Source organism: Hippocampus bargibanti, linkage group LG14 (genome assembly GCF_051943395.1).
Source record: "Hippocampus bargibanti isolate YZ-2025 linkage group LG14, ASM5194339v1, whole genome shotgun sequence".
Classification (NCBI taxonomy): domain Eukaryota; kingdom Metazoa; phylum Chordata; class Actinopteri; order Syngnathiformes; family Syngnathidae; genus Hippocampus; species Hippocampus bargibanti.
The window spans coordinates 12,558,968-12,585,397 of NC_142747.1; the positions used below are offsets into that span (position 1 = coordinate 12,558,968).

Sequence of the window (26,430 nt, forward strand, 5' to 3'; positions counted from 1 at the left end):
ACCCGAATGGTCGTGCCGGGAGTCCTTTTGACTGCAACTGATTGGAACGACCAGCACCTGCGAGGCTCCAGGCAGGGCTGACATCGATACCAGTTGGTCGCCAATCCGAATGTGCTAGTCTGCCACTGATAGGGACGACCAGCACCTGTGCAGGTGCAGGCGGGGCAGACAGCGCCACCCGTTGGTCGCCAACCAGATCATGACATTATCTCATCTCATCTCATTTTCCGTACTGCTTATTCCTCATTAGGGTCGCGGGGGATGCTGGAGCCTATCTCAGCTATCTTCGGGCACGAGGCGGGGGACACCCTGAATTGGTTGCCAGCCAATCGCAGGGCACACAAAGACATACAACAGTCACTCTCACACTCACACCCAGGGACAATTTGGAGTGGTCAATCTGCCTGCCATGCATGTTTTTGGAGTGTGGGAGGAAACCGGAGGACCCGGAGAAAACCCACGCGGGTCCGGGGAGAACATGCAAACTCCACACAGGGAGGCCGGACCGGGACGCGAACCGGCGACCTATGCACTGTGAAGCCGGTGTGCTAACCACTCGACTACCGGGCCGCCCAGCATGACATTATTATTATTATTATTATTATTATTATTATTATTATTATTATTATTATTATTATTATTATTATTATTATTATTATTATTATTATTATTGAGGATAACCCTAGGTAGGCTCACAGAGGAGAATTGGGCCCGTGGCAGGTACAGAGCTGACACCTCTCGGCGAGATGCTATCAATGCAGCTGTTAAATAGACAAACAAACTGCGGAAAGCGTTTTTCACCACAACAGTACAATTAGCGACGCTACGTTCACGGTGCATACACGAAACGTTCAACATTAAGTTACTTCGTCAATGTGTGCAGCGAAGGAACTGGAGCGAACGCAGGCAGAATTTCATCTGTCAGCCGCCGGCCGAGAAAACCCTCTCGCACCAGCCGGCTTCCGGGGATTGAGAGTCTACATCGGCTGACGGGTGACGGCACGGCAGTCATCGCTTCTGTGGTTCGGCCAGGGTGGAAAGGGCGAACTAGCACATCTTCGCCGATATCCGCCTTTCGATTTTGGACACTTCGATATGTCGAGAAAACTACAGCGGACGGAAATCTGCGCTGACTGCAGTGCGCCAGGTAGAGAATCGAAATGCACGGGGATATTGTTAGCCGGTTGTATCGGAGCAGTACTTGGGGAAAACGACACGTTTAGAAGAATGGGGCCGAGGTAGGAAGCTCTTTCTATGGCTTGGGAGAGCAGGAAAACGGCCAGTGCTTCGAAGCGTCGTTTAGGCCTCACATATTGTGCGAAAATAGGCGTGTTTTTTAAACGCAAGATAACGTTAGCCAATTGAAGCTAACCATTGTTTTACCCTCGAATGCAGACTTGTAAGTTGATTCGGCAGTATGTACGTACACTGTCGTGTACGTGGTACTGTAGAACATTTGCATCGCCTTTTTTATGTTTGTTTTGATTTTTTGGGGGTGACAGAAACATTCTAGCGGAGCCGAGCAGAGTAAATTGCAGAATTGTTGATTTTCAGTGTTTTTATTTGGATTGTGAAGTACTTGTTTGTTGTGTTTTGAATCGTTTCATGGTCATTGTTGCTCGTTGAGCTAAATCCAAGCTCGATAGCCAACTTTGGCCAAATGACAAGTTTTCCCGAGATGTTACAGTTTATGCATCAAATGTCTGTCACGTGCAGCAATACTGCATAGTTTATATTTCGCAGTTTATTTTAATTATTCGTATAACTAAATAGACAGTCCCGACACATTAAACATGTGTTGAAATTTCATTTGACACAATTATTGTACTGTGAAAATGTACAGTAAATCAATTTATTTGTATTTATTATGTTGCGTGGAAAATCATGTGCGCCAATAACAGTTACACTGTACTTTCTTTTACTTTATCCGGCTACAATGGAAAGAAACCCAACAGCGACATTTATTTGCATCTCTCTGATGTCTAATAATCATGAATATGCATTGTGCGTTTCGTTCGGACTCATGATTATTGGTGCCTGTATTCATTCATGTGTACATGTATACAGCTGCTCTTTGCCTGCTGATACCCCTGTTTGCAATGCATGTGTATTCAAAGCTGTCAAATAGCTACATTGTTCCATTTCTTGGTGGATGCTGGCTACACCTTAATTTATTTTATTTTTTACATGTGTGTTGTGTGTGCCTCTTCTGTGCTGAATTGGTAAATTTAAACGTAATGAGAGTTGCCACCTTCTTCGACTGCTTAGCTCGTCGGCTGTGTTCATGCCCACAAGCACCCTTGTCTAAATGTGCTCTAAATCTACTTCACATATCCGCAATGTTAAACCACACTTTGCATTCGATTTGTGTTGTGCCTGAGACTAGGGCCCCAAGGGCCCTGCTGTAAGAAAAGGTCAGATGAGATCGACACATTCCAGTGCGTTTTATATGTGGCCTGGGATTGGCTGGCGACCAGTTCAGGTGTACTCAGCCTTTCGCCTTAAGTCAGCACCGATATGGCTCCACCCCTTTAGCGGCACAGAGAATGGATGGATGCACTGTTGATGGCTGCTTGTAAAGAAAGTCTTGAACCTGTTAAACCGTTTCTTCGTGTTGAAAGGTGTCATTGTCACATAAACCATGTTTACAAAGCTTTTAAAACCATACATATTGTTGTCTTTCAGACCCGGGCTGGACCAGTATCAACCGAGGTGTACTGATCTGTGATGAATGCTGTTCAGTCCACCGCAGTTTAGGTCGCCATATCTCCATAGTCAAGCACCTGAGGCACAGCGGATGGCCGCCTGCATTAATGCAGGTTAGAATGAGCGACACTGAAGGAAAAAGACATGGATGATTTTTTCAAAATAAGAAGAAATGAATTCTGCCTTGCAGAGTTGCCACCTGTGATGAAAATTTTGATTGGTTCGCAATTTGCAAAAATAATAAGATGCGTTGATACTGACCAACAGTATCGATTTTTCATCAAAAATTGACCCCATGTGCACGCTGTGCCTGACATTGACATTAAATTTTTACATTATGGTAAAAAATAAATAAAATGAATATGGGACTGCAAATTGGCAGGGATTCACTGTACTGATCAAACAAGAGTGTCTGTGTGCTTTATTATTGATGCAATATTTTAAGTGATCAGAGATAATATCAATTTGTTACTCTCAAGTTCTTCCAAGCGTTAAAGTTCTGTTTTACTCGGGTCACTTTGCTTACGCTAGTCAGATGCGTGCTGCTAAATGATTGAATCAAACGCCCTGAACTGCCCTGCTTGTGTATTTGTTCAGATGGTTCAAACGTTGGCTGGCAATGGGGCCAACTCCATATGGGAGCACAGTCTTCTGGATCCCGCTCAAGTGCAGAGCGGTCGAAGGAAACCCAACCCACAGGACAAAGTCCAGTAAGCATCGTCCCTCACTACCTTAAATCCTACTGTAATGTAATACCACAAGTCATTCATTGAGTCATTTTTGTTGACAAAATAATAAAAAAAATAATATGCGGTGACACTGGCTTCTTTACCAAAAATAGTTTTTCAAATATTATGGCCTTAATCTTGTCTTCTGTATTAGTATTACCATCATCAACACTGAGGTGTACATTTTTGTCCAATTTCCCCATGTACAGTCCCACAAAATCAGAGTTCATCAGAGCCAAATATCAGATGCTGGCCTTTGTGCACAAGCTACCCTGCCGCGATGACGACGGCGTGACCACTAAGGACCTCAGTAAAGTGGGTGCACACACGCAAACTAGCTTATTAAAGCCCCATGGCAAAAGTGTAAATGGAATGACAAAGCAGGATGGAATAATGACCCGTGCTGCTGGCTGGCTTCACTGGGCTAATAATATGAATGTGGCTGTTTCTATCTCCGCCACATGTTTTATCACCCCCTCTTGTCTCCTTTTCTCTCCTCGTGGATTCCTCTGCCTTTCATTGTTTTCCTGTCAGCAACTTCACTCAAGTGTGCGAACAGGAAGTTTAGAGACGTGTCTTCGGCTGCTGTCCCTCGGCGCTCAGGCCAACTTCTTTCATCCAGTATGTAAATAACACACAGGACTTCCGAAAGTGACTGCTCTAATTTTGGCCTATTACTTGACAGTCTTTTTTGTCTCCCCAGGAGAAGGGTACTACGCCTCTCCACGTGGCATCTAAGGCAGGGCAAATTTTACAAGCTGAGCTACTAGTGGTGTACGGCGCTGACCCCGGAGCTCCTGACATCAATGGACGCACACCCATGGATTACGCCAGGTAACGCTTGGTAGAACAACGTTGAATCACGCAGCGTGTGCATTAGCATCCGATGTAACCTGTAAAATGTATTCATTAGCTATATTGCTCTTATGTGTTTTAGGCAGGCGGGCCACATTGAGTTAGCCGAGCGATTGGTTGAATGCCAATATGAGTTGACGGACAGGTTGGCCTTCTACCTTTGTGGCCGGCGCCCAGGTAAGCCATTGCAGTAACAGGCACTTGTCATACAAATTTAGTTGTACAATTAGATGTGTGTGTTTTTTCTTTCAGATCACAAGAATGGCCATTATATCATCCCTCAAATGGCAGACAGGTATGGACCAAAAATTTGGTGTTTTCCAGCCTTTTTATTTTTAGTATAAAACAGCCTTTGGATTCATGCAGTTTGATGCAGTTGAGTACTCTGACCAGAGGGTGGCGCCACACTATATTTTAGCCCACTATTAAAAGTCAATCAAATCGGCGATTTGGGCATTGCAAGTAAATATTTAAATATTATGTGTTTGCATTTTTTATTTTCATCAACAGGAAACTTGATATAATGGCCAATAAGTGCGCAATCAAACATTTGCAGCGCTGACAAAAGACGCAGAATGGTTGACAGCCCAATTTGCATGACACGTCACTCATTTTAAACACTTTTTGTTGCCGAACAGAACGTTATTGTAGGACCCGCCTCCCACGTCACTCGATCTATTGAATGGTATCTGTGGATGATGACAGTCTAAGCCGGTTCTCCACCCTTCTCTGTCTATTTCCTTCTTTGGCTCACTCGTTTTCTGTTCTCTCCATTTTGCTTCGCTCGATGGAGCCAGAGCGCGACCTAAGTGCCCGACACAGAGGTATCTTTACTTTCTTGTTCTTCTTCCCATCCCAGAATCTCTCTTCATTTTAAGCACCATTTCCGCAACCCTATGTGTTGTACATTCCCTCATTGGACAAAGAGCTTTCAAAGCGGGAGGCAAAACTAGGAAAAGAAGCAACAGATTAATTAGGGTTCATTAATAAATTAGCGAGGCAACAGCTTGGCAACTTTTGCCTGCCCAGCTGTGCCTTTCACCACCTCAAGTTCATCCTCCCTTTGGAGATGGTAAATCCATCCAAATCATAATGTGCTTGTGATCTCTGTCTCCCCGCTTCCTTATCTCTTACTCATTTTTTCTTAACGCCATGTTGTCCAACATGTTCCCCACAATGTTCAGCACCTTCCCTCCCACTGTGTGTCTACTCGGCGGTGTACATACTTGTGCTGTGTGCTACCATTTTACTGTTTTTTATTGTTTGCTTTGTTTTGTTTTTGTAGTCTGGACCTCTCCGAACTCGCAAAGGCAGCCAAGAAAAAGCTGCAAGCGGTGAGTTGATTCGGGGAAAATCAATCAGATTGAGTCAACATATGAATTTTGTCAGTTGGGATGTTGTTTTTCAATATCTTTTTTGTCACTGTTACTGTTCTTCAAAGGACATCTCCTTCGTCTCTTTGGGTGTTTTTTTTAATGAGATGATATTTATAGATATTTATCTGCTGTCTGACAGCTTAATAATCGCCTCTTTGAGGAGCTTGCTATGGATGTCTATGACGAAGTGGATCGCAGAGAAAACGATGCAGGTGAGCCTTCTTGGTGGCAAAAATAAAGTATTATTCTTCTGTTGACCTTTGCTAAATACCTGCTTGAATTTTAACAGTCGAAGATTTTTGACATGGATCAATTCAAAATAGGCAAACGTATTGACTTGTTGACATTGAAAATTAGAAAGTAATTTTGAAGCTAAGGGAAAAAAAAGGTTTTGGGAGTGAGGGAGGAGAAATAAGAGGGGAGGAGTAAAAAATGTCTTGGATGTCTCAAAGCCAGCTAAATCCTTCTATGTTGAAAAGGAGCACTCATTTTTTTCTTTTATTATTGCACTCGGGGTAAGTGGCAAGGACACACGGGCACACACACTGACCTGACAAGGGCTCACAACACAATTGTGCATGTTGCAGGATCTGTATTTGCAGTCTACAATTATTTTTTTTGAGGATTTCGCTGACTGAGACATCCAAGACATTTTTTACTGAACCACACACATTTATTTTTGGTACTCTTGCATGTGTTTCCAGTGTGGCTTACGACACAGAACCACAGTACTCTGGTTACGGAGCGAAGCGCTGTGCCTTTCTTACCAGTCAACCCTGAGTACTCGGCCACGCGAAACCAGGTAAACCAACACACATGCACACTTTTGTTGAAATAATCGTGATAAAATGCAGCGTGGTCTGTCTTTATTTTTAGTTTAATAATTTATTTTAATAAACATATGTGTGTGAAATGGACAGTTCTGAGAAAGTGGGTCTGTGAGGAACATTTTTTCCTCACAATTGAGCTTATTTTTTTTGCAATGAAATGTACTGGCTTTTTGGAACCAGATTCTATAGATACGTTGATACCAGAATTATAACATTAGTTTAACTCCATAGTAAGCTTTTTTCTAGTCTGTAACATGCTTTTGCTCAGATTCATGTGTTTATTCACTAATCATAATTGCATGTGTGCATGTATGTGTGTTCCAAACATTCAGTATGACTGTATTTTTCCGTAGCACATGGTCATTTACCACAGTAGTCTCACTTGCAGTGAACCGTGGGCACTAAAATTGAATATTATGCTGCAAAACCAATGAAACATGATATATTTCAGCTGAGTTTTAGCTCAGCGATGTCACATTTGTTTTTATTTTTTTTAATATGTTCCTAATATGTTTCCACTTTCTTTTCTAGGGTCGTCAGAAACTTGCACGTTTCAATGCTCGGGAGTTTGCTACTCTCATCATTGACATCCTTAGTGATGCCAAAAGGAGACAGCAAGGGAAAGGTCTCAGCAGTCCAACTGGTGAGGAATTGGGGGGGGGGGGGGGTTGACTATTCTTTGTTTTGATTGAATATTTTTGAATTGTGATTATTGAATACAATACACTATACATTTATTTTAACTACCCACAGAGTTGCCAGCAACAGCAATAGTATAATTTGTCATATATTATGTAATATTGATACCTTTGATATTTAGATTTAATCTCTACTTTAAAGCTTTTGAGGTGAGATTCTCATGCATGTTTAATGTTCACCATTGCATAATATTCAAATATTCAGCTCTAAAATGTCCTTTCTTGAAATATTTGCATCAATGTTCTCCACTGATTACAGTCTTTTATTTTTAGACAAAGTATAAAATATTTGAGAAATTGAGAAATATGCAGTGTTCTGAATTGTCTTGAAGTTTCCTCTCATCATCTTCCCTGACACATCGGTGTATATTTTTGATGTTGTGACTCATTTAGCAATTACTGCAAGCAGTCAATCATGTCATGTACTGCTTAGAAAGTTCAATTAAAAAAGGATGGATGTTTTCCCCATAGATCCATTGGACCTCGGATTTGATGATGACCAGCACGACTATGATAGTGTAGCCTCTGATGAAGACACAGACAGCGAGCTGACCACCCAAAATAACAACAACACCCAACGCAACAACCGTGCAAAGGTAGCTAAAACCTATCACCGACTTCAAATATCGAGAAAAAGCTAATAAGTGTGTCCCTGCATGCAACACGGGGAGTGGCCTCTGTGAGTGGTGCCACATAGCTCCCGAGTGACATCATTTGGGGTCCTGTCAGAGAGGCAGTCATTGTTCATTCAGAGAGAGGAAAGGGGAAAAACTGACTTGAGTAGCCCTGGAATAGTGCAGAAATGTAGGGTAATAAATTGTCTTAGACAATGAGATACATTGATTTCTTCATCAATATTCATTTCATTCATTTAAATGTCCCCACTTCAATCAAATGTAGACTATATACAGTGCATACACTCTACATTTCATATTTCATGTCTTTTAAACATTATGTCTGTATTCAGTAATAAGAGTTTCATTAATAAGGTCATTTAACTCATACTTACTATTCATAAAAGATGTGTGAAGGATATTTGTTTTGGTCCACTTTTGGAAAGAGTGCAATGATGTTGCATGTTCCAAGGTCACATGAAGTGGGCAGAGGTAGTGGGTGGTGGATGTTGCATAGAGAGCATGAACATAAGCTCTTCTGTGTTTGTGCGCATGTCCAGTTTTTGGATCAGTTGTGGCTTTGGCCTTCAGGAAGTTGTTCACCGCTTGTGTTTTCACACTGCTTGCCTCTGTTTTGATTAAGGACCATCTCAAGTGAATTCAGAGATATGTTTCGAAATACATTGGAGCTGTTTGAAGCTCACGTCTGGACATGTAAAATATTTTTTTCTGTGTTGTAGAGACATATAGTTATCTGTTTTTCAGTGTTTTGCTTTCCCTAATTTTTGGCTGTGTCGAAAATGTGGTCCAGAGTTCCACTCGGAACCCAGCATGAGTTGCCTCTACCCCAATGTATGAAATATTCAGCGATTTGGGTCGCATTAGCAGTTATGCAGCTAGCACATTTTTTATATGCATTTAGCGAGGCAGGTTTGCCTACAATCTGAGAGTTCATCTTGTCATTGGCTAGTCCGCTAGGGTGGCCGCTCGTTGTTGCCCATGTGTGCTTGCCACGGAAAGGAAACGGAAGAGACAAAGAAAAAGTCAGGGATTATTGCCAATATATGGACAGAGGCGTCTATTTTGCCCATTTCAGACCGCCACATTTTTGTGTCGTAGAAAAACCCACAAGAGCTCCGTAGGATATATTCCCAAGACCTAAGGTTTAAAGCAGATATATTTGTGGCTCAGACATGTAGACTTCTGCATGAATAAGAAATATGTCAAACATTGTGGCTTTCATTTTTTTTTCCAGTTCGTAACAGTTTTATTTGTTGCCAGGGGAGCAGAGTGTAGTTTAAACACATTCATTGAAGACATTTATTTTCCCTTTACCTTGACTCAAAGCTCAGATTTTGCACAAAATAAAAACATACATTTAATCGTCAGTCATTTTGAAAAATGACTTTGTATCCAGTGAACACAGAACAAATGTGCTGATCCACCTTCATATCTTTATTTGTTTCTGTATCATTCCACCTCCCGTCAAGCAGAGTATGGACTCATCTGATTTGTCTGATGGGCCCATCACTCTGCAGGAGTACCTGGAAGTAAAAAAAGCCCTGGCCTCCTCGGAAGCCAAGGTGCAGCAGCTGATGAAAGTCAACAACAACCTCAGTGAGGAACTCAGGCGGCTTCAGAAAGAGGTAGGAAGTGGAAAGGAGACTTGAATATATATACTGCGTGTGTGCGTGTGCGTGTGTGTGTGTGTGTGTGTGTGTGTGTGTGCGTGTGTGTGTGTGTGTATATATATATATATATATATATATATATATATATATATATATATATATATATGTATGTATGTATGTATGTATGTATGTATGTATGTGTGTGTGTGTGTGTGTGTGTGTGTGTGTGTGTGTGTGTGTGTGTGTGTGTGTGTGTGTGTGTGTGTGTGTGTGTGTGTGTGTGTGTGTGTGTGTGTGTGTGTGTGTGTGTGTGTGTGTGTGTGTTTATACACACAGGTAACATCCGATTTACGACCTGCGCGAGTTACGACCACGACCGCCAGACTTTTTTTTTTTAATTCTACGGCTGCCACCGCTACAGCCAGCAACGCGACAGAGACAGAGGTCCGTGAAGGATGATTTACTAAGCTACAACACGAAGCACTGGTCCTAAAAAGAGGACCGGGAGAATAATCAAAAATAAAGAATACAAAAAAACGACGAGTGGGGGGGAGCAATGGGAGCCCCGACAATGGCGAGAAGTAACTTGCACACAGTGGTGCAGAAACGGAACAATCCCAAAAGGATTACGGGATAGGGGGGGATCTCGGACTGAGCACCGAAGACAAAGTCCAGGGTAATACAAAGTACAAATACAAGTTGACAGCGTCCCGTTTTCGTACCCGCTGTCCTGAAGAAGGAAGCGGGGAGGCGTGGCCCCAGCTGTCAATCCGAACGTGTCAATATCGAACAAGTAGGATATTATTTGCCGGAGGAGCATTGCATGACATGAGGATACAAAATAACAGTTTCTTAACAAACGTGTACGACAATTTTCTCCAGCATGACAGCACAGCAATCGGGGGTAGGGAGGGGTGTCCACCGACGCCGAGGCAGAGCGGGTGGGATCGGCGTGACGCAAACGCCGCATCACGCTCACGGTCGGCGTCGCCGCCTCTTTGAGACAGGTGACCTCTTCTGGCTTTTCCGTTGGATGGAATGGAGAGCGATTTTGGGACAGCTGTTTTTTTTTTGACAGCTCGCATGCGTGGGAAGCCGTGCGGATTTTGGTCAGCAGAAAGCATGTGCGTGACACAGTAATAAAGATCAATAATACGAAACATAAAATGATTAACATCACACTAAAAGTTATAAGATTTATAAATGAACTGTCAACATTTTGGTATTAGAATAGTATTCAATCGAAAATGTTGATTAAAAACAACAGATTGACATCATATACGATTCTGTCGTATAGGAGATGCCAGCGTGTTGTCATTTGTTATGATCACGTGATCCACGTGTCAGCCATTTTGAATGCTTTTCGATTTACGGTCGTTTGACTTATGACGGTTTTGTCTTTACGGAACCCGGTCGTAACTCGGATGTTACCTGTATATACATATATACATATAGCGCGCGTTTAACTCATTCACTGCCAGATGATGTGCAAAACTGTCCGCTCCACTGCCAGGTTTTTTTGTCATTTTCGCTCAAATTGCAGAACCTACAGAATATTTAATTTTAGGACTACATACATATTAAATACAGTGTCAGAAACCATAGACTCTCTTCTTTCATCAGAAAAAAATAGTTAATTTCCCAAGTTATATGGGTTTGGAGTTGTCTGAGCTTGAAATGGGGGCGGCTGTACAAAAGGCAAATGCTGCCCCCTCGTGGGAGAGAGAAAGATTGCCAAAGATCTGATCAGCGCTCTATCGGCAGAATAAATTCGGGCATGGCAGTAAATGACTTAAGAACATCAGGAGTATAGTTCAGGCCAATAAGTCTTTAGTTAGATTATGATGTTGAGCATGTAAAAGAATAAGAAATACTGATGAAAGAGCCTCAACAGCTATCTTGTGGTCTCCCACGTTTCCACTTAGTCATATTTGCTTCATTCGTTCACTTTTTGTTGGGGCTTTCAATTCTCTTATTGAATTATCTGAGACTGCATATTGATCGTATTTATTCATATTTGCTTGAACGATATATTGAACAAGCAAAGGGTCGGTCTCCATCTGATTAGCATTTACGGGACGGTTATAATGAACATTTTGATGTGATAGTGAGTTCAAGAAAAATGTTGCTGCTTGAGCATGATGTCATTCTTCGTATATCTTTAATCGTGCCATACTGCAAATCTTTGTGAGATTTTTTTGTTGTTGTCTTTATCGGACTCATTTGAATTGTGTACAGTAAGGTGAACCAATGTGGCTGACAATTAAGGCTTGAGGGTGATTGTGGGAAAAAATAGGAGTCAATTATGACCATAAAAACAATTTCACAACTTAATTAACTCATAACTAGCATCATACCCTTGTGCCAATGCATCCCTGCATGTGGAATATACATTTTATTGGACACTCGCCCCTGTTCCTCCTCAGCACCTAGTCCCTATCTCATGTAGCGTGTCATGACCGCACGTCTACCTCGGCCCACTGATATACATGAGGTCCTTTGCATCCCTCTACTATACCTGTGCATTTGAATGTTTGTCTTGACGATTGAGTTGATGGCCACCCCCCTCCCTTCAACCTCCCCATTTACCTCCCCCCACCCTTCCCGGTTCCCTCCTTCCTGTTATGTAGATCACACGGATGCAGACAGAGAACAGCGCGCTACGGGGTGGCCAGAGCGCTGGGGGTCCAGTGGGCCATGGGGTCGGTGGCCCTGGTGGAGGAGGAGGGACCAGCTGGCTGGGGGGCGGGATGCGAATAGCAATTGGTGGAGGTATGCCTGGATTAGGGAAAGGAGTTGATCACCCAGGACTCACAATGCCCTCCTCAGCCACCCCGCAGTCCCATTCCCATCGGAGAGACCGCCAGGCCTTTTCCATGTATGAACCCGGGGCTGCCCCCAACCCCACGGCTCATGGTCCCCCAGCCCTGGACTCCCCGGCAGCCCGCCTGCAGTCCCTCAACACGGCCAGCGTAAGTTAGAACTTTCCCTTCCTTCTGGAGGCCCGAATTGGCTCTCCTTGGCCTGATTCGTGGGGTGGTAGTCAAATTTCTGTCACCATTTCTCTTTGAATCATTCTCTTTCTGCACTTCCGCTACTCATCTTTGCCTTTTAGAGATACACCGTTGTGTGATTTCCCAAGTACCAACATAATTCAACCAAGTCATGTACCTTTTAGTCATTTGATGGGCAAAATGCTCCTGGTTAGTTCTTTAATTAAAAACCGCGAAGCAATACAATATCCCAAAACATATGGACTTGCCACAACATAGTGACCATTTGCACATACAAAAGCAGTGTTAAATCAACTGTCTTTCAAATCCGTCAGGTCATCCAGCATCAATCAATTGATCACCATATCGTCATACTTCCTCACCCAAAGACTTACCTTGTTTGTCTTTCTGTCTGCCTCCTCACCCGTCTGTCTCATGCTCACTGCAGTGCAGCCATGCATCCTCCGGATGTAAGCATTCTGCCTGTCATTGTTTCGTTTGCCACTCATCTTCGCACTGTGCTTGCCCTCTGCTTATGATGAGCTGTCACACTGGGGAACATCAGTGTCATCTAGTCTTTTTTTAGACAGTGTTATACTGTATGTAACTTTCCACCCGTTAGTTGTGCAGCACGTCTACACAAATGTCTGATAGAAGAGTGACCGTTAGAAGGCGTACTGTGTTGATTACAGCAATCACACCGGCTCTTGCTGACGCTTCATCTTTTTTTCCTGCTTTCTCTCACCCCCTCGCCAATATCACGTTACCTTCCCTCTCTACTAATCTTCTACCCATTATTTTGCCCATTGCTGTCATCCCATCCCTATGCTCCCCTCTGTTCACAGGTGAGGAAGGGTAGTACAGGTGGTTTAACTTCGTATGGAGGACATTTGTCTGGATCTTCAGAAGTGGGCCGATACATGGTGAGCTCGTAAAATTTGTAAGTTTTTTTTAAAGAAACGTCGGAAGTGCACCTCTACCTAGTTCATGTCTATCCTAATATATTATACCCATTAACTCATTCACTGCCAGACAATGTGCAAAAAGGTTTTTGTCATTGTCACTTGAATTCTAGGACCTACAAAATATTGAGTTTAAGGACTACATAAACATTCAATACACTGTCAAAAGCCTTAAACTGTCTTCTTAAAAAAGAGTCAATTCATAAATTAGGTCTGGAGTTACATGAGCTTGAAATGACCAAAATACAATACAATACATACTGTACATATTGGTTTATATAGCGGTTGAACAACAGCTGAAGCTGCAACAAAGCGCTAACATGGGAAAAAAAGAAAATGCTGCCCCCTGGTGGAAAAGAATAAACATTGTTAGACGCCATGGCCAGCGCTTTATCGGCACCCAAGCATGAAAAAAACAAAACCCGAACAAATTCGGGAATGGCGCTCTCTGTCATATTTTCAATTCCTGAATAAATTTGTGAATGGCAGTGAATGAGTTAAGATTGCCAAGCAATTCTTCAGTCATTTGATTGATTACATTTATTGTCGTTTGCCTGTTTGTCCTGTGTGAATGTTCCAAGAAAAAATTGTTTCCAGTGTTGACGCCCAATGACTCTAAACAAGTGATGAGAGATCAATTGTTCAATGAGGTAAATGATCCTGACTCCTGGGGGTGTGTATGTGTCCCTCCCTAGACTTCCAAATCGGATAAGCATGGCAGTGGTACCGACAGCGACTACGACAACACGCAAACGTACGACCCCTCGATAAGGTAAGACTCACTGTATGACACTGCGCACTGAAAATTGCAACAACTGGTATATAAAATACAGTACATTGAAAAATGTCCCAAGATGTTGACGATCGTGTATTTTACTCTTTACTCTAGCATGGGTCGCAGTAGCGAGGAGGACGGGCGTGGGGAGGCTGAGGAGGGGGGCGCTGGTGAGATGGGAGATCCAGACCCCACCTTGCCATGCACGGAGGACGTCATACTTAAGACTGAACAGGTGACCAAGAACATCCAGGAGCTTCTCAGGGCAGCTCAGGAGTTTAAACATGACAGGTGAGATCCCAACACTCCACTAATATTGCAGAAATTATATGTGTGCTAAGTGTGCTTTTTTTTCAATAAATGTAAGCTAACAATGACCATTTTGTGTTTGGGAGCCTTTTACTGAGCGAGTTGCTTGTTCTGTCGCCACAAAGGGACATATGTCTTCTTGTGCCGGTCCGAAGCCCGGATAAATACAGAGGGTTGTGTCAGGAAGGGCATCCGACGTAAAAGCTTGGCCAAACATGCGGATCAAACCTCTAAAGATGGAGGACATTGATTTGCTGTGGCGACCCCTTGAAGGGAAAAGCCAAAAGGAAAAGAAGAAAAAGAAGTATATACAGTATATACATTGATATGGATGCTTGGATTGGATGTACCTTTATTCATCTTGCAGTGGAGAAATTTACATTTCACAGCAGCAAAGTCATGAAAGGAAGAGGAAAGGAAAGAAAGAAGTAGAAAAACAAAATATAGGAGCTGTAGGAAAGGCAGCCGCTCTCGCGGCACCATCTTGATGTAAAAAATAACAAATATGACAACACAAAGAACACAGAGAGTCATTCATTCTTCAGCACTTAGTGTACCGTCTTTGTGACTTAAAGCAGTTCTAGATGAAAGAGGAGAGGATCAAAGCGTCCTTTTCAGCAGTGGATCAGGGACGTCATGGTAGAATGTGCACGTCTACTACAAGCTAAATGTTGAAAGCAAACACCAAGCTGTAGCATCCATTGATGGAAAGAAACTGACTTACATCTCCTGTCCCACATAATACTGCTTCAATTCCAAGCCTTGACAGACAGTATCACATACACATCGGCGCTCTTCGCTAATATTTTAGTGGTTTGCAAAGTAATTTGTTTACAAGTGCATTCCATAACTAAAAAAGAGAACAGTAATGGCAGCATCTGAGTAGCGCCTCTGATTCACAGTTGAAAGGATTGCGTTTAAATCTCTGCTTGAACAAACATTCATGCATAGTTTTGCCGGGATAAGCACGCATCAACAAATGTATTCTTTTACACTGTTTGACAATTGAATTTGTGCACTGTTTTAAATTGAAAATTAAACAAAACAAAATTTGTCGGCTTTTGCAACCTGTCACCAATCTTCCATTTGTGGTTCGATGCAATGTTAAAGTTTTCGACATTCAGCGCAAGCTACCACCAGTCAAAATAAATCTGTGGTGGCACTGGAGGAAATATGTTGCTTTGATTCCGTTGAGACGTTTAAATGTAATCCTTCTCTTCAGCTTTGTACCGTGTTCTGAGAAGATCCACTCTGCTGTCACGGAGATGGCCTCACTCTTTCCCAAAGTAAGTTTCTCCAACTTTGTATTAACTCATTCAATGCTAGACGACGTGCAAAAACGTGTCCACTCCATTGCCAGGGTTTTTGTCATTTTCACTCAAATTGCAGGACTCGCAGAATATTGAGTTTTAGGACTACATAAACATTCAATGCAGCGTAAGAAACCTTCGACTCTCTTCTTTCATCAGAGAAAAAAGAGTTAATTCCTAAATTATATGGGTCTGGAGGTATCTGAGCTTGAAATGGGTTATACAAAATACAATACATGCATATAAATTTCTATTGCGTTTTAACAACAGCTGAAGCTGGAACAAAGCTCTAAAATGGACAAAAGGCATATACTGCCCCTTCATGCAAAGGAAAAACATTACCAGAGGTTTGACCAGCGCTTTATCGCCACCCCCCGCAAGAAGAAAACAAAACCCGAAACAAATTCGTCAATGGCGCTTAACGTCACACTTTTCAATTCCGAAATAAAATCGGGAATGGCAGCAAATGTGTGTTGGTCTCCACGTGATGTGAGATATTTGCTAGCAAAAAGGTCACTCCGTTGGATTAAAAAAATATATATTGACATCAAGTACCGGAAGATCCAGCTGTGGTATTTGCACAAAGATCCTTTCTCAGTCTCCTAATTGTCACATGAAGCAAACACGACAATAAGCTTCACCTTCATCTTTTTGATTTGAAACTAATGTCTTCGAGATACAACAAAAGCAAAAGAATTGACCTTGCTGTTGAATCCTTTCATATCTACGTATTTCCTCCACTTTTTATTTTCCTTGACTCCATTAAAAGCATTTACCCTCATGTCTATTTGTACAGCGCCCAGCCTTGGATGCAGTCCACAGTTCACTCCGCCTATTGGCCTCCAGCGCGTCACGCTTACAGGTGGAGTGCCGCAAGGCGGCGCCCTCGGAGCCCGGCGCTCCCGCGGTGGACTATCAGCTCCTCACTCAGCAGGTCATCCAGTGCGCTTACGACATAGCCAAGGCCGCCAAACAACTGGTCACCATCACTACTCGAGAGAAGAAACAGTGACACACTGCGAAACGCTGAGAAGTAGGGTGGGTAAAAGAGAAAAGGGGGTAGGTCAAGTGTAATCACACGATTGCGGAAAAGATGGTGCGTGTGAGATGGGGGTTGGACTATGCACGGGAAGGAATCAGATAAAAATGTTACGGATGAAATGAGCACAGAAAATGAACGGGCGTCGGGATCCAATGTGAACATGACAGGTTTCTGAACTGGCCGTGTAAGATAAATGGCTTCAAGTGCGATGCCGACAAGGAAGCGTGATGGTGCTGATGTATAGTTCGTTTCAATCCCTGACATATTGCCACTTCCTTTATCCTCCCCTCCGTGCCCGGCGTTCCTCATTCCACCTTCAGCTCAATCACCCGGACCAACATTCAACTGTGACAGCCAGTCTTTTACGCTACTTTTGCCTTACTACCCCAAAACACACCTCGTGCGTCGTCTCCTCCGGTTTGCTCCTGCAAAGGTGCACGTTTCTTTCTCGTCTTTTCCTTTGAACAGGCAGATTTTGAATGGATCGACATCTCTAAAAACAATTAACACTGGAATAATGGGGATGTATTGTTGCTTTTTTATATATTGATGTTATATTGATTTGTTTTATGTTTGTCGTCTCTCTTATGATTTCTCATTTCGTGGCACGGGGGGGGCATTGTTCACCCTCTTAGTGGGATTTATTGTAAACAACCTGTGAAGGGTCCTGAGGATTTCTCAAGCTCTCTTTTGGAGTGACAGTTGCTCCTTTTTAAAGAGACATTCAACTGCCTGAGATTGGTATCAGGTGCCAAAGCTTTTGGATTGAATGGTCAGATCCCCCCCAAAAAAACCCTTGGTCTTGTTTTATGACAGGACCTGGATCGCAATGTTTTAATCAAACCTCAATTGTTTCTTATTGTCCAATTTTATTTTTATGTCTGTGTGTGTGTCTTTTTACCGCTCCAGTGGAATCATCTCATTATTAGTCATTGTCAAATGTTCAGCAGTCCGGAACACCATTACGAGATATGTTTTGCTTATGTCTGGAATTTAGTGTTAACATTGTTTTAGCTGTGTGGTGAGCACAACCAAGCCCTGTGTTTTATTGTTCTTGATTTTGCCTCAGTGTGGTCTTTAGATTTGGCCCACGGAATTTAACAATCTCTGAGGGAAAAGAGCATTGTGAAAACCGATAGTTGGCCTTGTACGGGTGACAAAGCTGGTTGAATTGTAACAAAAGGTGAAGAATTGAACAAGCCCGCCTGGCTTTCTCGCCCTCAAAAACACAGTTGATACTTAACATTTCACCTTGCCAATTCCCATCCAGCACTTTGAATTCACGGACCACCTTGAGCACTTCAACTATTGTCAAATGGGTCATTTGATTTGCTCGCGTCTTATCTGTCGCATGTCTCCGTGGGTGTGAGGGCTGATTGTTTACCATGCCCTAAAACGACTCTTGCAATGTATCATTGCTCGATAATGAATGCCTTTGCACATGATCGTATCCTGTTTGACTGGCTGCAATGTTCTGACTGCTGCAACAATACAACTACAATCGACATGGCTTCTCCCTCGCTATAGTTTGAGACCAGATCCACACACGTGTGTTTGACATACGTATCTAATTGTTAGTCCAAGTGGGCTTTAGGGTGTGAGCGCTATTCACCAAGCATCCTGATATGTTCTACCTTGAGAGTGTGGTAGGAGCAAGATGGAGCTAGAAGGTGTTATTTGAACTGGTTTCTACGGCGATCGGTGCACTCCCCTCAATCATAATTCATGCGTTAGGCGCTTGGTTCAAAGGCTGCCTTATGTGCAGCGTAGTGCAATAGGAGAATGTCTGAAGCATGCTTGGGTTCAGGACTAAAAATCATCTCAGAGTAGCTTGGGGAGGTAGAAAAAAATGCACTTGGTACCTCTTAGTCCGTTGATAAATTGACACTAAGTAGAGTGTGAATGTTGGTTTCATCATAGTACTTTTATCTCTCCATCTGCGCATACTTTTAGCATAAAAACAAACATGGTCATTGGCTGGACAAAGCCTTCCATCAGCCAGTGATTTATTTAAGATGAGCCCAATCCAGAACCACTGGCCGTGCACTGTGGCCCGCCGTGTTTCTGTCCTTGAGCATCGCTCCAAGGGCATACGTTTTGGGAGATGGGTGGTGATGGGAGCATTGTCTTTTAACAGTTAAAAAAAAACACTAATAAAAATGTATAAATGTAGAGACACAGAACAATGACTTAAAAAGGTCAGTTGTAATGGAAACTCATAAGCTCTGTACATTTGTAATAAAATAAAACAAGTTAATTGTCTGTGGTTTTGATGTTTTTTTTCTAGCTATTCAAAGGTCGAATTTATGAGTCTCCGAACGTATTATATAATTACTGTTTACCCTAGTTAAAATTAATGACATGCATTGTTTTACCTCTAAAGATGTCAGTGGCAGCGCACGATTCAATGCAAACTACCAGTGTTAGTTTTCTCGCGTACTTAAAAACGTTCATATGTTAGAAATACATATTTAGTATTATGCAGCAACAATTTGTCCCAAGAAAACATGATCAGGTGACATGATAGTTGTCACACAAATGTGTCAAGACAAATGTACCGTCATACAAAATATACAATTTTGGAATTTTCAGATTGTTAAAAATATGTAAAAAATACACATTTAGTATTATACAGCAACAATTTGTGAAGAAAAACATGATCAGGTGACTTGATAGTGGTTGCACAAATGTGGTGGTGGTTAGGTTGTGTGTGTGTGTGTGTATAATATATATATATATATATATATATATACAGCAAGGGCATTCTCAAGCCGTCCCTTTTTTTGTAAAATGAGGTTGCCCACGTTTGCAGCTGGACATTTCAGTTAACACACAGGTGTCAAAGTCAAGGCCTGGGGGCCAATTTCGGCCCGCCACATCATTTTTTGGGCCCGCGAAAGCAAATCAAACTTGTGAAATTCCATCATGCTTACTAAAAGCCTAAGCAAAATGTCATATTTTTGGATGTTCACCACAATAACAGTCATTATTCTTGACTTCAGTTTTGAGAGCTAGTTATTCATTAATTTGTTGTGCGCTCTATATGTAATATGTGGAGGGGATTAAACATTCTAATGGCTTCCCCAAATTCATAACGGCCCTCGAGAGGAAACCATAACTATAATGTGGCCCGCAGCAAAAAATGACTGACACCCCTGAGTTAACATGTACACAAATGTAGTTCCATCATTTGTCTATATGTACTCATCCGAGCTTGAGGAGCTCGGCAGGAGGACACACTCTTGTCTTCGGCCTCGCTTCCGCCTCCTCTTTCGAATTAGCATCCTTCTATGGATAACATCTGGAAGGGGGGAAGACATGTTTTGTCGTGAAAACGAAATACTACCCAAAAAATGTTTTTCTCTTGATGTTTGCCAAGTAACCAACCTGCCACGCTTTCATAGTCTTGCTGTGGATCGTGCCAGTACAGACTGGGCATGGTCCTCCAGTGGCGGTAGAGGCGCGTGTGCAAAACAGACAGCGTGAGGAGAACTAGCAGGAAGCCCAACGCCGCCGCCGCCCACGCCGCCTCGTTGGACCTGGTCGTCCTCGGCAAGTCGCCGCTCACAAACGTGGCTTGGCCCTCGGAGAGTTTTCGAGCCACGGATTCAAACGGCTCCTTTATTGAGTTCACACCATCTTTTTGTGCTAATTCTCTCTCTGTCAAATCTACGACTTCATTTTCTTTTGTTCGTCTGTCTGCAGCTGGGCTGTGTTTAGCAGAGAATCTCTGTTTCACTGTAGGACTTGTGGGTGCTGACCAGCGTCCACCAGCAACCTCGAAGAGTAAAAGCCTCTGCGTAGGCCCCGACACTCGAGACCCAAAAGGGGTTGCAGGATTGGATGATAAATCCTGATTTTGGATCGCACCTTTCCTCAGACTAGACTGATTTGTACGAAGCCCAATCACTGTGGAGTGTGTCCTTGGTCCATGTGCGCTGCCGTTTTTCAGGTTCCTCAAAACATCAGACCCCTGAAAGGTTCCATTTAATTTCACGTCAACCTGTTTTGGTGGTATCGCGGCCCTTTTCTGCCTCTCCTTCGATTTCCCTTGAGGTTTTTGCCCTTTTTTGTTCTTTGCAGGGGGGACTTTCTCCGCCTTTATCTTTCCTTTCAGCCATGATGAGATTATCTGCTCACAACACTGCCTCACAGACTCCTATGGTTTTGGATAAACAGATGCTTAGAAACATCTCTCAGAGGTAAGGCACTGCACTAGACACATTTGAACTTGAGTTGCTTCATATAAAATGAGCAAATATAAAAGTTTCACAGTTAAAACTAGTATTGCTCTCAGTAAGGAACAATTTTATATCCGAACATCATCAAAATGATTTAAAAAAACAGTTCAAACGCAAACCTTGGGCTCTAAGCGGCGTCCCTCTCGACGTGTGCGTCTGTATCCACGTTGGTTTGTTGCGTGCGTCAACAGAAAGTTGTATTTGCCTCTGATCGGACTACCCGAGATCGTTGTGCTATGCAGCCAATCACAAATGTCGGAAGAGGCTGCAGTAGAAAGCTCCAATGTTCTCCCCCAAGACACCAAGGCTATAGGCTGAAATCAGACATGTTTTGAACTCATTCACTGTCAGATGATGTGCAAAAATGTGTCCACTCCAGTGCCAGGGTTTTTGTCATTGTCACTCGAATTCCAGGACACACAGAATATTGAGTTTTAGGACTACATAAACATTTGACGCAGTGTAAGAAGCCTTAGACTCTTCTTTCATCAGAAAAAAAACAAAAGTTAATGCTCAAGTTATAAGGGTCTGGAGTTATATGAGCTTGAAATGAGGGTGGCTGTCCAAAATACAATGCAATACATACAGATTGGTTTATATAGCACTTTAACAACAGATGAAGCTGGAAGTGCTAACATGTAAAAAAAAAAAAAAAATCTGCCCCCTTGTGGAAGGGAAAAAACATTGCCAGATGTATGGCTAGCACTACACCGACACCCAAGCATGAAAAAACAAAAAACATGCTAATTCGGGAATGGCGCTTTACATCATATTTTTAATTCCCAAATAAATTTTGAATGGTTAAAAGCTAACATTTTATAATCCGATGCGCTTGACATAAGAGTCAATATTTCGATTTCTTGCATGTAGTATTTTAAATCTGTAAAGCTGTCATGTATTGTATTCCCTATAGCGTGGCTCCATCTAGTGGATGCATAACGCCACCACAGCCACTATTGTAGCTTTTATTATATGCGCCTTATAATACGGTGCACCCAATACATAAAAACAGTTTTGAAATAGGCCATTCATTGGAGGGGCGCCTTATATTGTGGAAATTTGTGTACGTCTCAACATGTTTTTACACTTATTTTTTTCAACAAAAATTAAATAGATTTCAGCAAATAACGGACAGCTCCCACATAAAAAATAGTGAATAGTGAATCACAAACATGTAATGCAATGTAAATCATCATTTCACAACCAATGTGTTCGTTTCTCCCTGTTTTTCAGCCTCGTTCCCTAACCATAGATTTGTTGAGCTCTGGGTGAGGAGTGACGATGTAGTCGTGTAGACACGATCGAGCCAGGGTGGACACTAGCGCACGCTCGCTGAAAGCTGCACAGGGATGGTAGAGCAACACGGTAGCGCCATGCTGGTAAACACACGGCAAAGAGACATAAGAGACCAAATATGATCCATTTCTGGTTGAAACAGATTTAAAAAAAAAAAAATCCACTAGAGGTTATAAGTTACTCACATGCAGGTTATTAAGCCACCGTTGAGGAGGACAGTACAGGTACTCTCCACTCTGTGCCCTGACTGGCCTGAAAGCACCACTGTAATGCACACAGCATAGATGCAGTCAAATAATGTAACAAGCTATTTCAATTTGATCAAAAATTGTGCTTTCAAGAGCAGAAATGCTTCAAAGGACAACCAACGTCACCTTTTTGTTTCCTGACATCAGAAAAACGTTTTATAGCATCTAAAATACCCAAAACACGCAGTATGATATTTTTAGTCAAATGCAAAACACCAATAAAAATGACTTAAAGTGTCCAAAAGCTGCAAAAAAAATGAGCTGCGAATTGGGCATTTTCATTAAGTCCCGCCCCCAGTTCGTGACATCACGCCAAGACGTATTGCATTGCTGGAGAATCAAAACAATGGCTTCAGATTCGGAGAATATGCTTTCTTGTTACACATCCATTTATGAATATGATTCAAATAGTTCTGAAGAGGAAAGCATACATGTTTGCAATCGATTAAAGAATTTATTCCGTGCCATTTTGAGGCAACATTGGGGGGAAATGTATCACCAAAAAAAGAGGCAGAAAATGGCGACCAAGCCCCGTGTGAGGAATTAATCAGCCCGTTTCCACAAGCTGATAAATTCCTTACATGGAGCTTGGTCGCCCTCTTCTGGCTCTTTTTGGTGCAACATGACGTTTTCAGACCAAACAAGTACAGCAAAATATATTGACGTGATGGAAGGACTGCTACAATGTGTCTTAATTTCGGTCAGGGGCGTTCCTTCAGTGACGTCACGTACGGACACCAACTCAAAAACAAGACTTCCGGAATATTCAGCGCGAGTCTTAAAACGTAAAATATAGCTATATGCGGTGGAATCTTGGTAAAATACACTCAGTAGAAGTCATTTGACGGCAGTTTAATGTTTATATAAACATGTTTAAGGCTTGTAGAAGTAACCCGTATTCATGGTTTGTACTGAAAAATAAACATTTCATAAAATATATGCACACGTACAACTGGAGAGAATACCACATATGTTACGACAAAAATGTTTGTCTGTACCGTTTGTAACTCAAATATTCGTAAGTATAGGAGTGTGTATGTATACCAGTGGATGATAGATGACGGGAAATCATATCAATACATGCGTCTGAATATTAAGCACTAGGATAACGTACAAATCTGCACAGGATTGAAATGCAAACCATAAAACTGCACCACATAAATCACAAATAATAATATTAAATATTAAATAATAAATGTTAATAAATAATAAATGTTAATAAATAATAATAATAATACATCCTTTACAGTCGATAAGGTGTCGATGATCATTTTTTTCATGCAAGCTAAATTGCTCTAACAATGTAAAAACACAATATTACCTGTTGGGGATGCTGTGGCGGTAGGAAATGGATTCAGTCATGCAGACTTGCCAGGAAAGCTGTTAAAAAAAAGTGGTCACAAATAACCCTCCTGCTCTGTCAGTTTAACCTGGAGCATACACACGTGGCAGAAATGAAGATTAAAAAAACTCTTAATCATCTATGTGCTAAATGATTCCATTCAACAACTATTAGAATAGATTAAAAATATATTTACTCTCATTTCAACTGAATTTTAGAGGTGTCCATTTGATCCGCAACATAACATGACTGTCCAGCGTATTTAGTATTCAATAGAGCCAGTGAACCGTCACCCACACTGTTATCAAGTGGACAGTCTGAACATTATTTTGGAGTGACCATCAAAGGCAGAAACTAAAGAGTGTGTGTATTTTCAGAATTTAAATTAAGACTTTTGATCAATGATGACCAAAAGAGTACTGTTGTTGACATTTGAAAGACGCCGCGTCATAGTGGAGCACCAAAGGTCAGGGGACACTCAATGTATTGTGACCTTTTGGCACTTAGATCACCCTATGTAATGAAGGTAGCATATTGGGTAAACATTGAGCTTGTTTGAATGTTTGCTCACCTCGGGATCATACACTGTGACAACACTGGGGAGTCTCTGTGAGGGGCAAAGAATAAAAAAATGGCTCAAGATTTGAGACAGCATTGTGAAAAGGGGTTTATAGTACCCCAGGAGTGACAGTCTAATGCTGTGGGACGTGACATACAACACATTCAGACAGATGCACCATTTAGACTCCACATTAAGACCCCTACGGACTGATTCCACATTTTAAATTATTAAATTTATTATTATTATTAAGTAACTTATGACCCTGCACAGATAGTAATAGGTAATAATAATAAGGAAGCTTATAATCATTCTATTAATAATCATTCTATTACTTTGAAATGCAAGTCAATATTGGTATCAAATGCATTGAAGTTTATCTTAAAGAACAAGTCTTACATAATGTAACAAGTATATTACTCAGACTTTATCTGCCGTATCCATGGTTACCTGTGTGTAGTCTAACCAGGCATCAGTAGCAGGACAGCCCCAGTAGATGGGATCCGTCGGTAGATCTCTTTCCAAAAGCAGCTACGCAAGACAATTTTCACGATATGATTCAGTCACGGGTTGGAACGATTATCAACATTAAAATTATACTAATATAAATCCTGACCTTTCCATTGTCACATTCGGGGGTCAGATACTCAGAGTCGACGTGCCGGTCGAAAAAGAACCACAATGCGACCAAAACGGCCACCGTGTGGTTCGGCATGCTCGGCAGTCACCCAGGTGGGAAGTTGAAAAAAATGCCATTAAATGTCAGACTACTGCAGTTACGAAAAGAACGAAAGCAAGTTCTAAAACTTAGCAACACATATTCTCAGAACAAAAGGCGCGGAGAAATGACAAAAACGGTACCATGCAAATCGAGTCGTTCCGTTTTCTTGGTTTCAGATCATGTCGTCTCCCATTTCTTACTTTCAGACGATGAGCAAAGTTTTGCACTTTGTAACCCATACAACGAGACGTTTTGCTTAACATTGAAAGTGAGCATAACAAATGCAAGACCCAACGTCAATAGCGGAAGTATTATTTTACTTTCAAAATAAAGTGGGCGTCATTAACTGACTAACAATTTGACGCATTTTATCGGTTTATAAAAATGAATTTAGTAATTACATGTCTAATATTCCAAGTATACCTCTACAGTTCAATCGATTTTCCCTTTAAGGTAAACATTTAAGCTGTAATTCTGAAAGTGTACTGATTGAAGTTGATGACATCTGTTTAGTTCGCCGCGTCAGTATGGAAGGTGGAAGGAAGCACATTTACATGTACTATTTAACTACAGTAGTGTGCAAAAATAATGTATCAACTATAAATTATTTTTCAACTCACACATTTTACACAACATGTGCTGTTGTTTTACTATTTACGGTAGTTTTTCTTTTTTGTGTGTTCTTGTTGAGTATACATTGACCGCCTTATTCTCCCACCACAGTGAATTGCATGAATACTTAATGTCTGGCAACAGTTCAATTGAAGAAACAAATAGGGGTCATGGCCTGGTAACTGCAGGGACCTAAATAAATGAAACAACAAACAATACGTCCACTTTCAACAGCGCTTTTCCTGAACAGGGTCACTGGAATTGTTGGGGCCCGAATTGGTTGCCAAACAGTGTAAGGGCGCAAATAGGTTGCCAACCAATCAAAGGTCACACATAGAGGAACAACAATTCACGCTCACGATGACACCCAGGGAGAAGTGAGTGTTCCATTATACAATGCCTGTTTTTGGAATTCGTGAGAAAATGAGAGTACCTGGAGAAAACCTGCGGGGTGAACATGGAAACTCCACATAACAAGGCCTGAATTGAACCTTACACGTCTGCACTGTGAGGCAAATTTGATAACCAGTTGATCACTGTTCTGCCCAATTAAAATAAGATAAAACAAATAAAAATAATAAA

General features: G+C 41.9%; 2 protein-coding genes across 3 annotated transcripts; one reads left to right on the forward strand and one right to left on the reverse strand.

The window, feature by feature from the left end:
* The first annotated feature begins 780 nt into the window (after nucleotides 1–780).
* Nucleotides 781–19,091, forward strand: git1 (G protein-coupled receptor kinase interacting ArfGAP 1). 2 transcript variants are annotated; one of them, XM_089012955.1, is made up of 21 exons: nucleotides 781–1,147; nucleotides 2,686–2,819; nucleotides 3,304–3,416; nucleotides 3,644–3,749; nucleotides 3,969–4,055; nucleotides 4,138–4,268; nucleotides 4,372–4,466; nucleotides 4,542–4,584; nucleotides 5,087–5,113; nucleotides 5,575–5,623; nucleotides 5,805–5,877; nucleotides 6,370–6,467; nucleotides 7,027–7,138; nucleotides 7,665–7,789; nucleotides 9,301–9,453; nucleotides 12,069–12,410; nucleotides 13,277–13,354; nucleotides 14,089–14,165; nucleotides 14,283–14,459; nucleotides 15,700–15,763; nucleotides 16,584–19,091. In XM_089012955.1, the coding sequence occupies exons 1-21, from the start codon at nucleotides 1,096–1,098 to the stop codon at nucleotides 16,797–16,799; spliced, it is 2,352 nt and encodes a 783-aa protein (XP_088869081.1). In that variant the 5' UTR covers nucleotides 781–1,095; the 3' UTR covers nucleotides 16,800–19,091. The 2 variants fall into 2 exon arrangements, with proteins under 2 accessions (XP_088869081.1, XP_088869082.1); XM_089012956.1 differs by lacking the exon at nucleotides 5,087–5,113.
* Nucleotides 18,945–25,543, reverse strand: tp53i13 (tumor protein p53 inducible protein 13). Its single transcript, XM_089012964.1, has 10 exons — nucleotides 25,377–25,543; nucleotides 25,132–25,285; nucleotides 24,966–25,046; nucleotides 24,528–24,563; nucleotides 23,936–23,994; nucleotides 22,552–22,630; nucleotides 22,318–22,446; nucleotides 21,190–21,384; nucleotides 20,217–20,988; nucleotides 18,945–20,130 (listed from the first exon to the last, which is right to left on the reverse strand). Exons 2-10 carry the CDS (start codon nucleotides 25,228–25,230, stop codon nucleotides 20,024–20,026), a joined length of 1,557 nt encoding a protein of 518 aa, XP_088869090.1. The 5' UTR covers nucleotides 25,231–25,285; nucleotides 25,377–25,543; the 3' UTR covers nucleotides 18,945–20,023.
* Nucleotides 25,544–26,430: the final 887 nt, after the last annotated feature.

Excerpts from the sequence above, each read along its gene's own strand:
- git1 (XM_089012955.1), top strand. The coding sequence starts at position 1,096 with ATGTCGAGAAAACTACAGCGGACGGAAATCTGCGCTGACTGCAGTGCG. Across the intron at positions 4,585-5,086 it reads ATCCCTCAAATGGCAGACAG|AGCGCGACCTAAGTGCCCGA; the intron begins GTATGGACCAAA and ends CGATGGAGCCAG. Across the intron at positions 14,460-15,699 it reads CAGGAGTTTAAACATGACAG|CTTTGTACCGTGTTCTGAGA; the intron begins GTGAGATCCCAA and ends CCTTCTCTTCAG.
- tp53i13 (XM_089012964.1), bottom strand. The coding sequence starts at position 25,230 with ATGCCGAACCACACGGTGGCCGTTTTGGTCGCATTGTGGTTCTTTTTC. Across the intron at positions 20,989-21,189 it reads GACGCCGCTTAGAGCCCAAG|GAGTCTGTGAGGCAGTGTTG; the intron begins GTTTGCGTTTGA and ends CCAAAACCATAG. Across the intron at positions 20,131-20,216 it reads AGACTATGAAAGCGTGGCAG|ATGTTATCCATAGAAGGATG; the intron begins GTTGGTTACTTG and ends CCCCCCTTCCAG.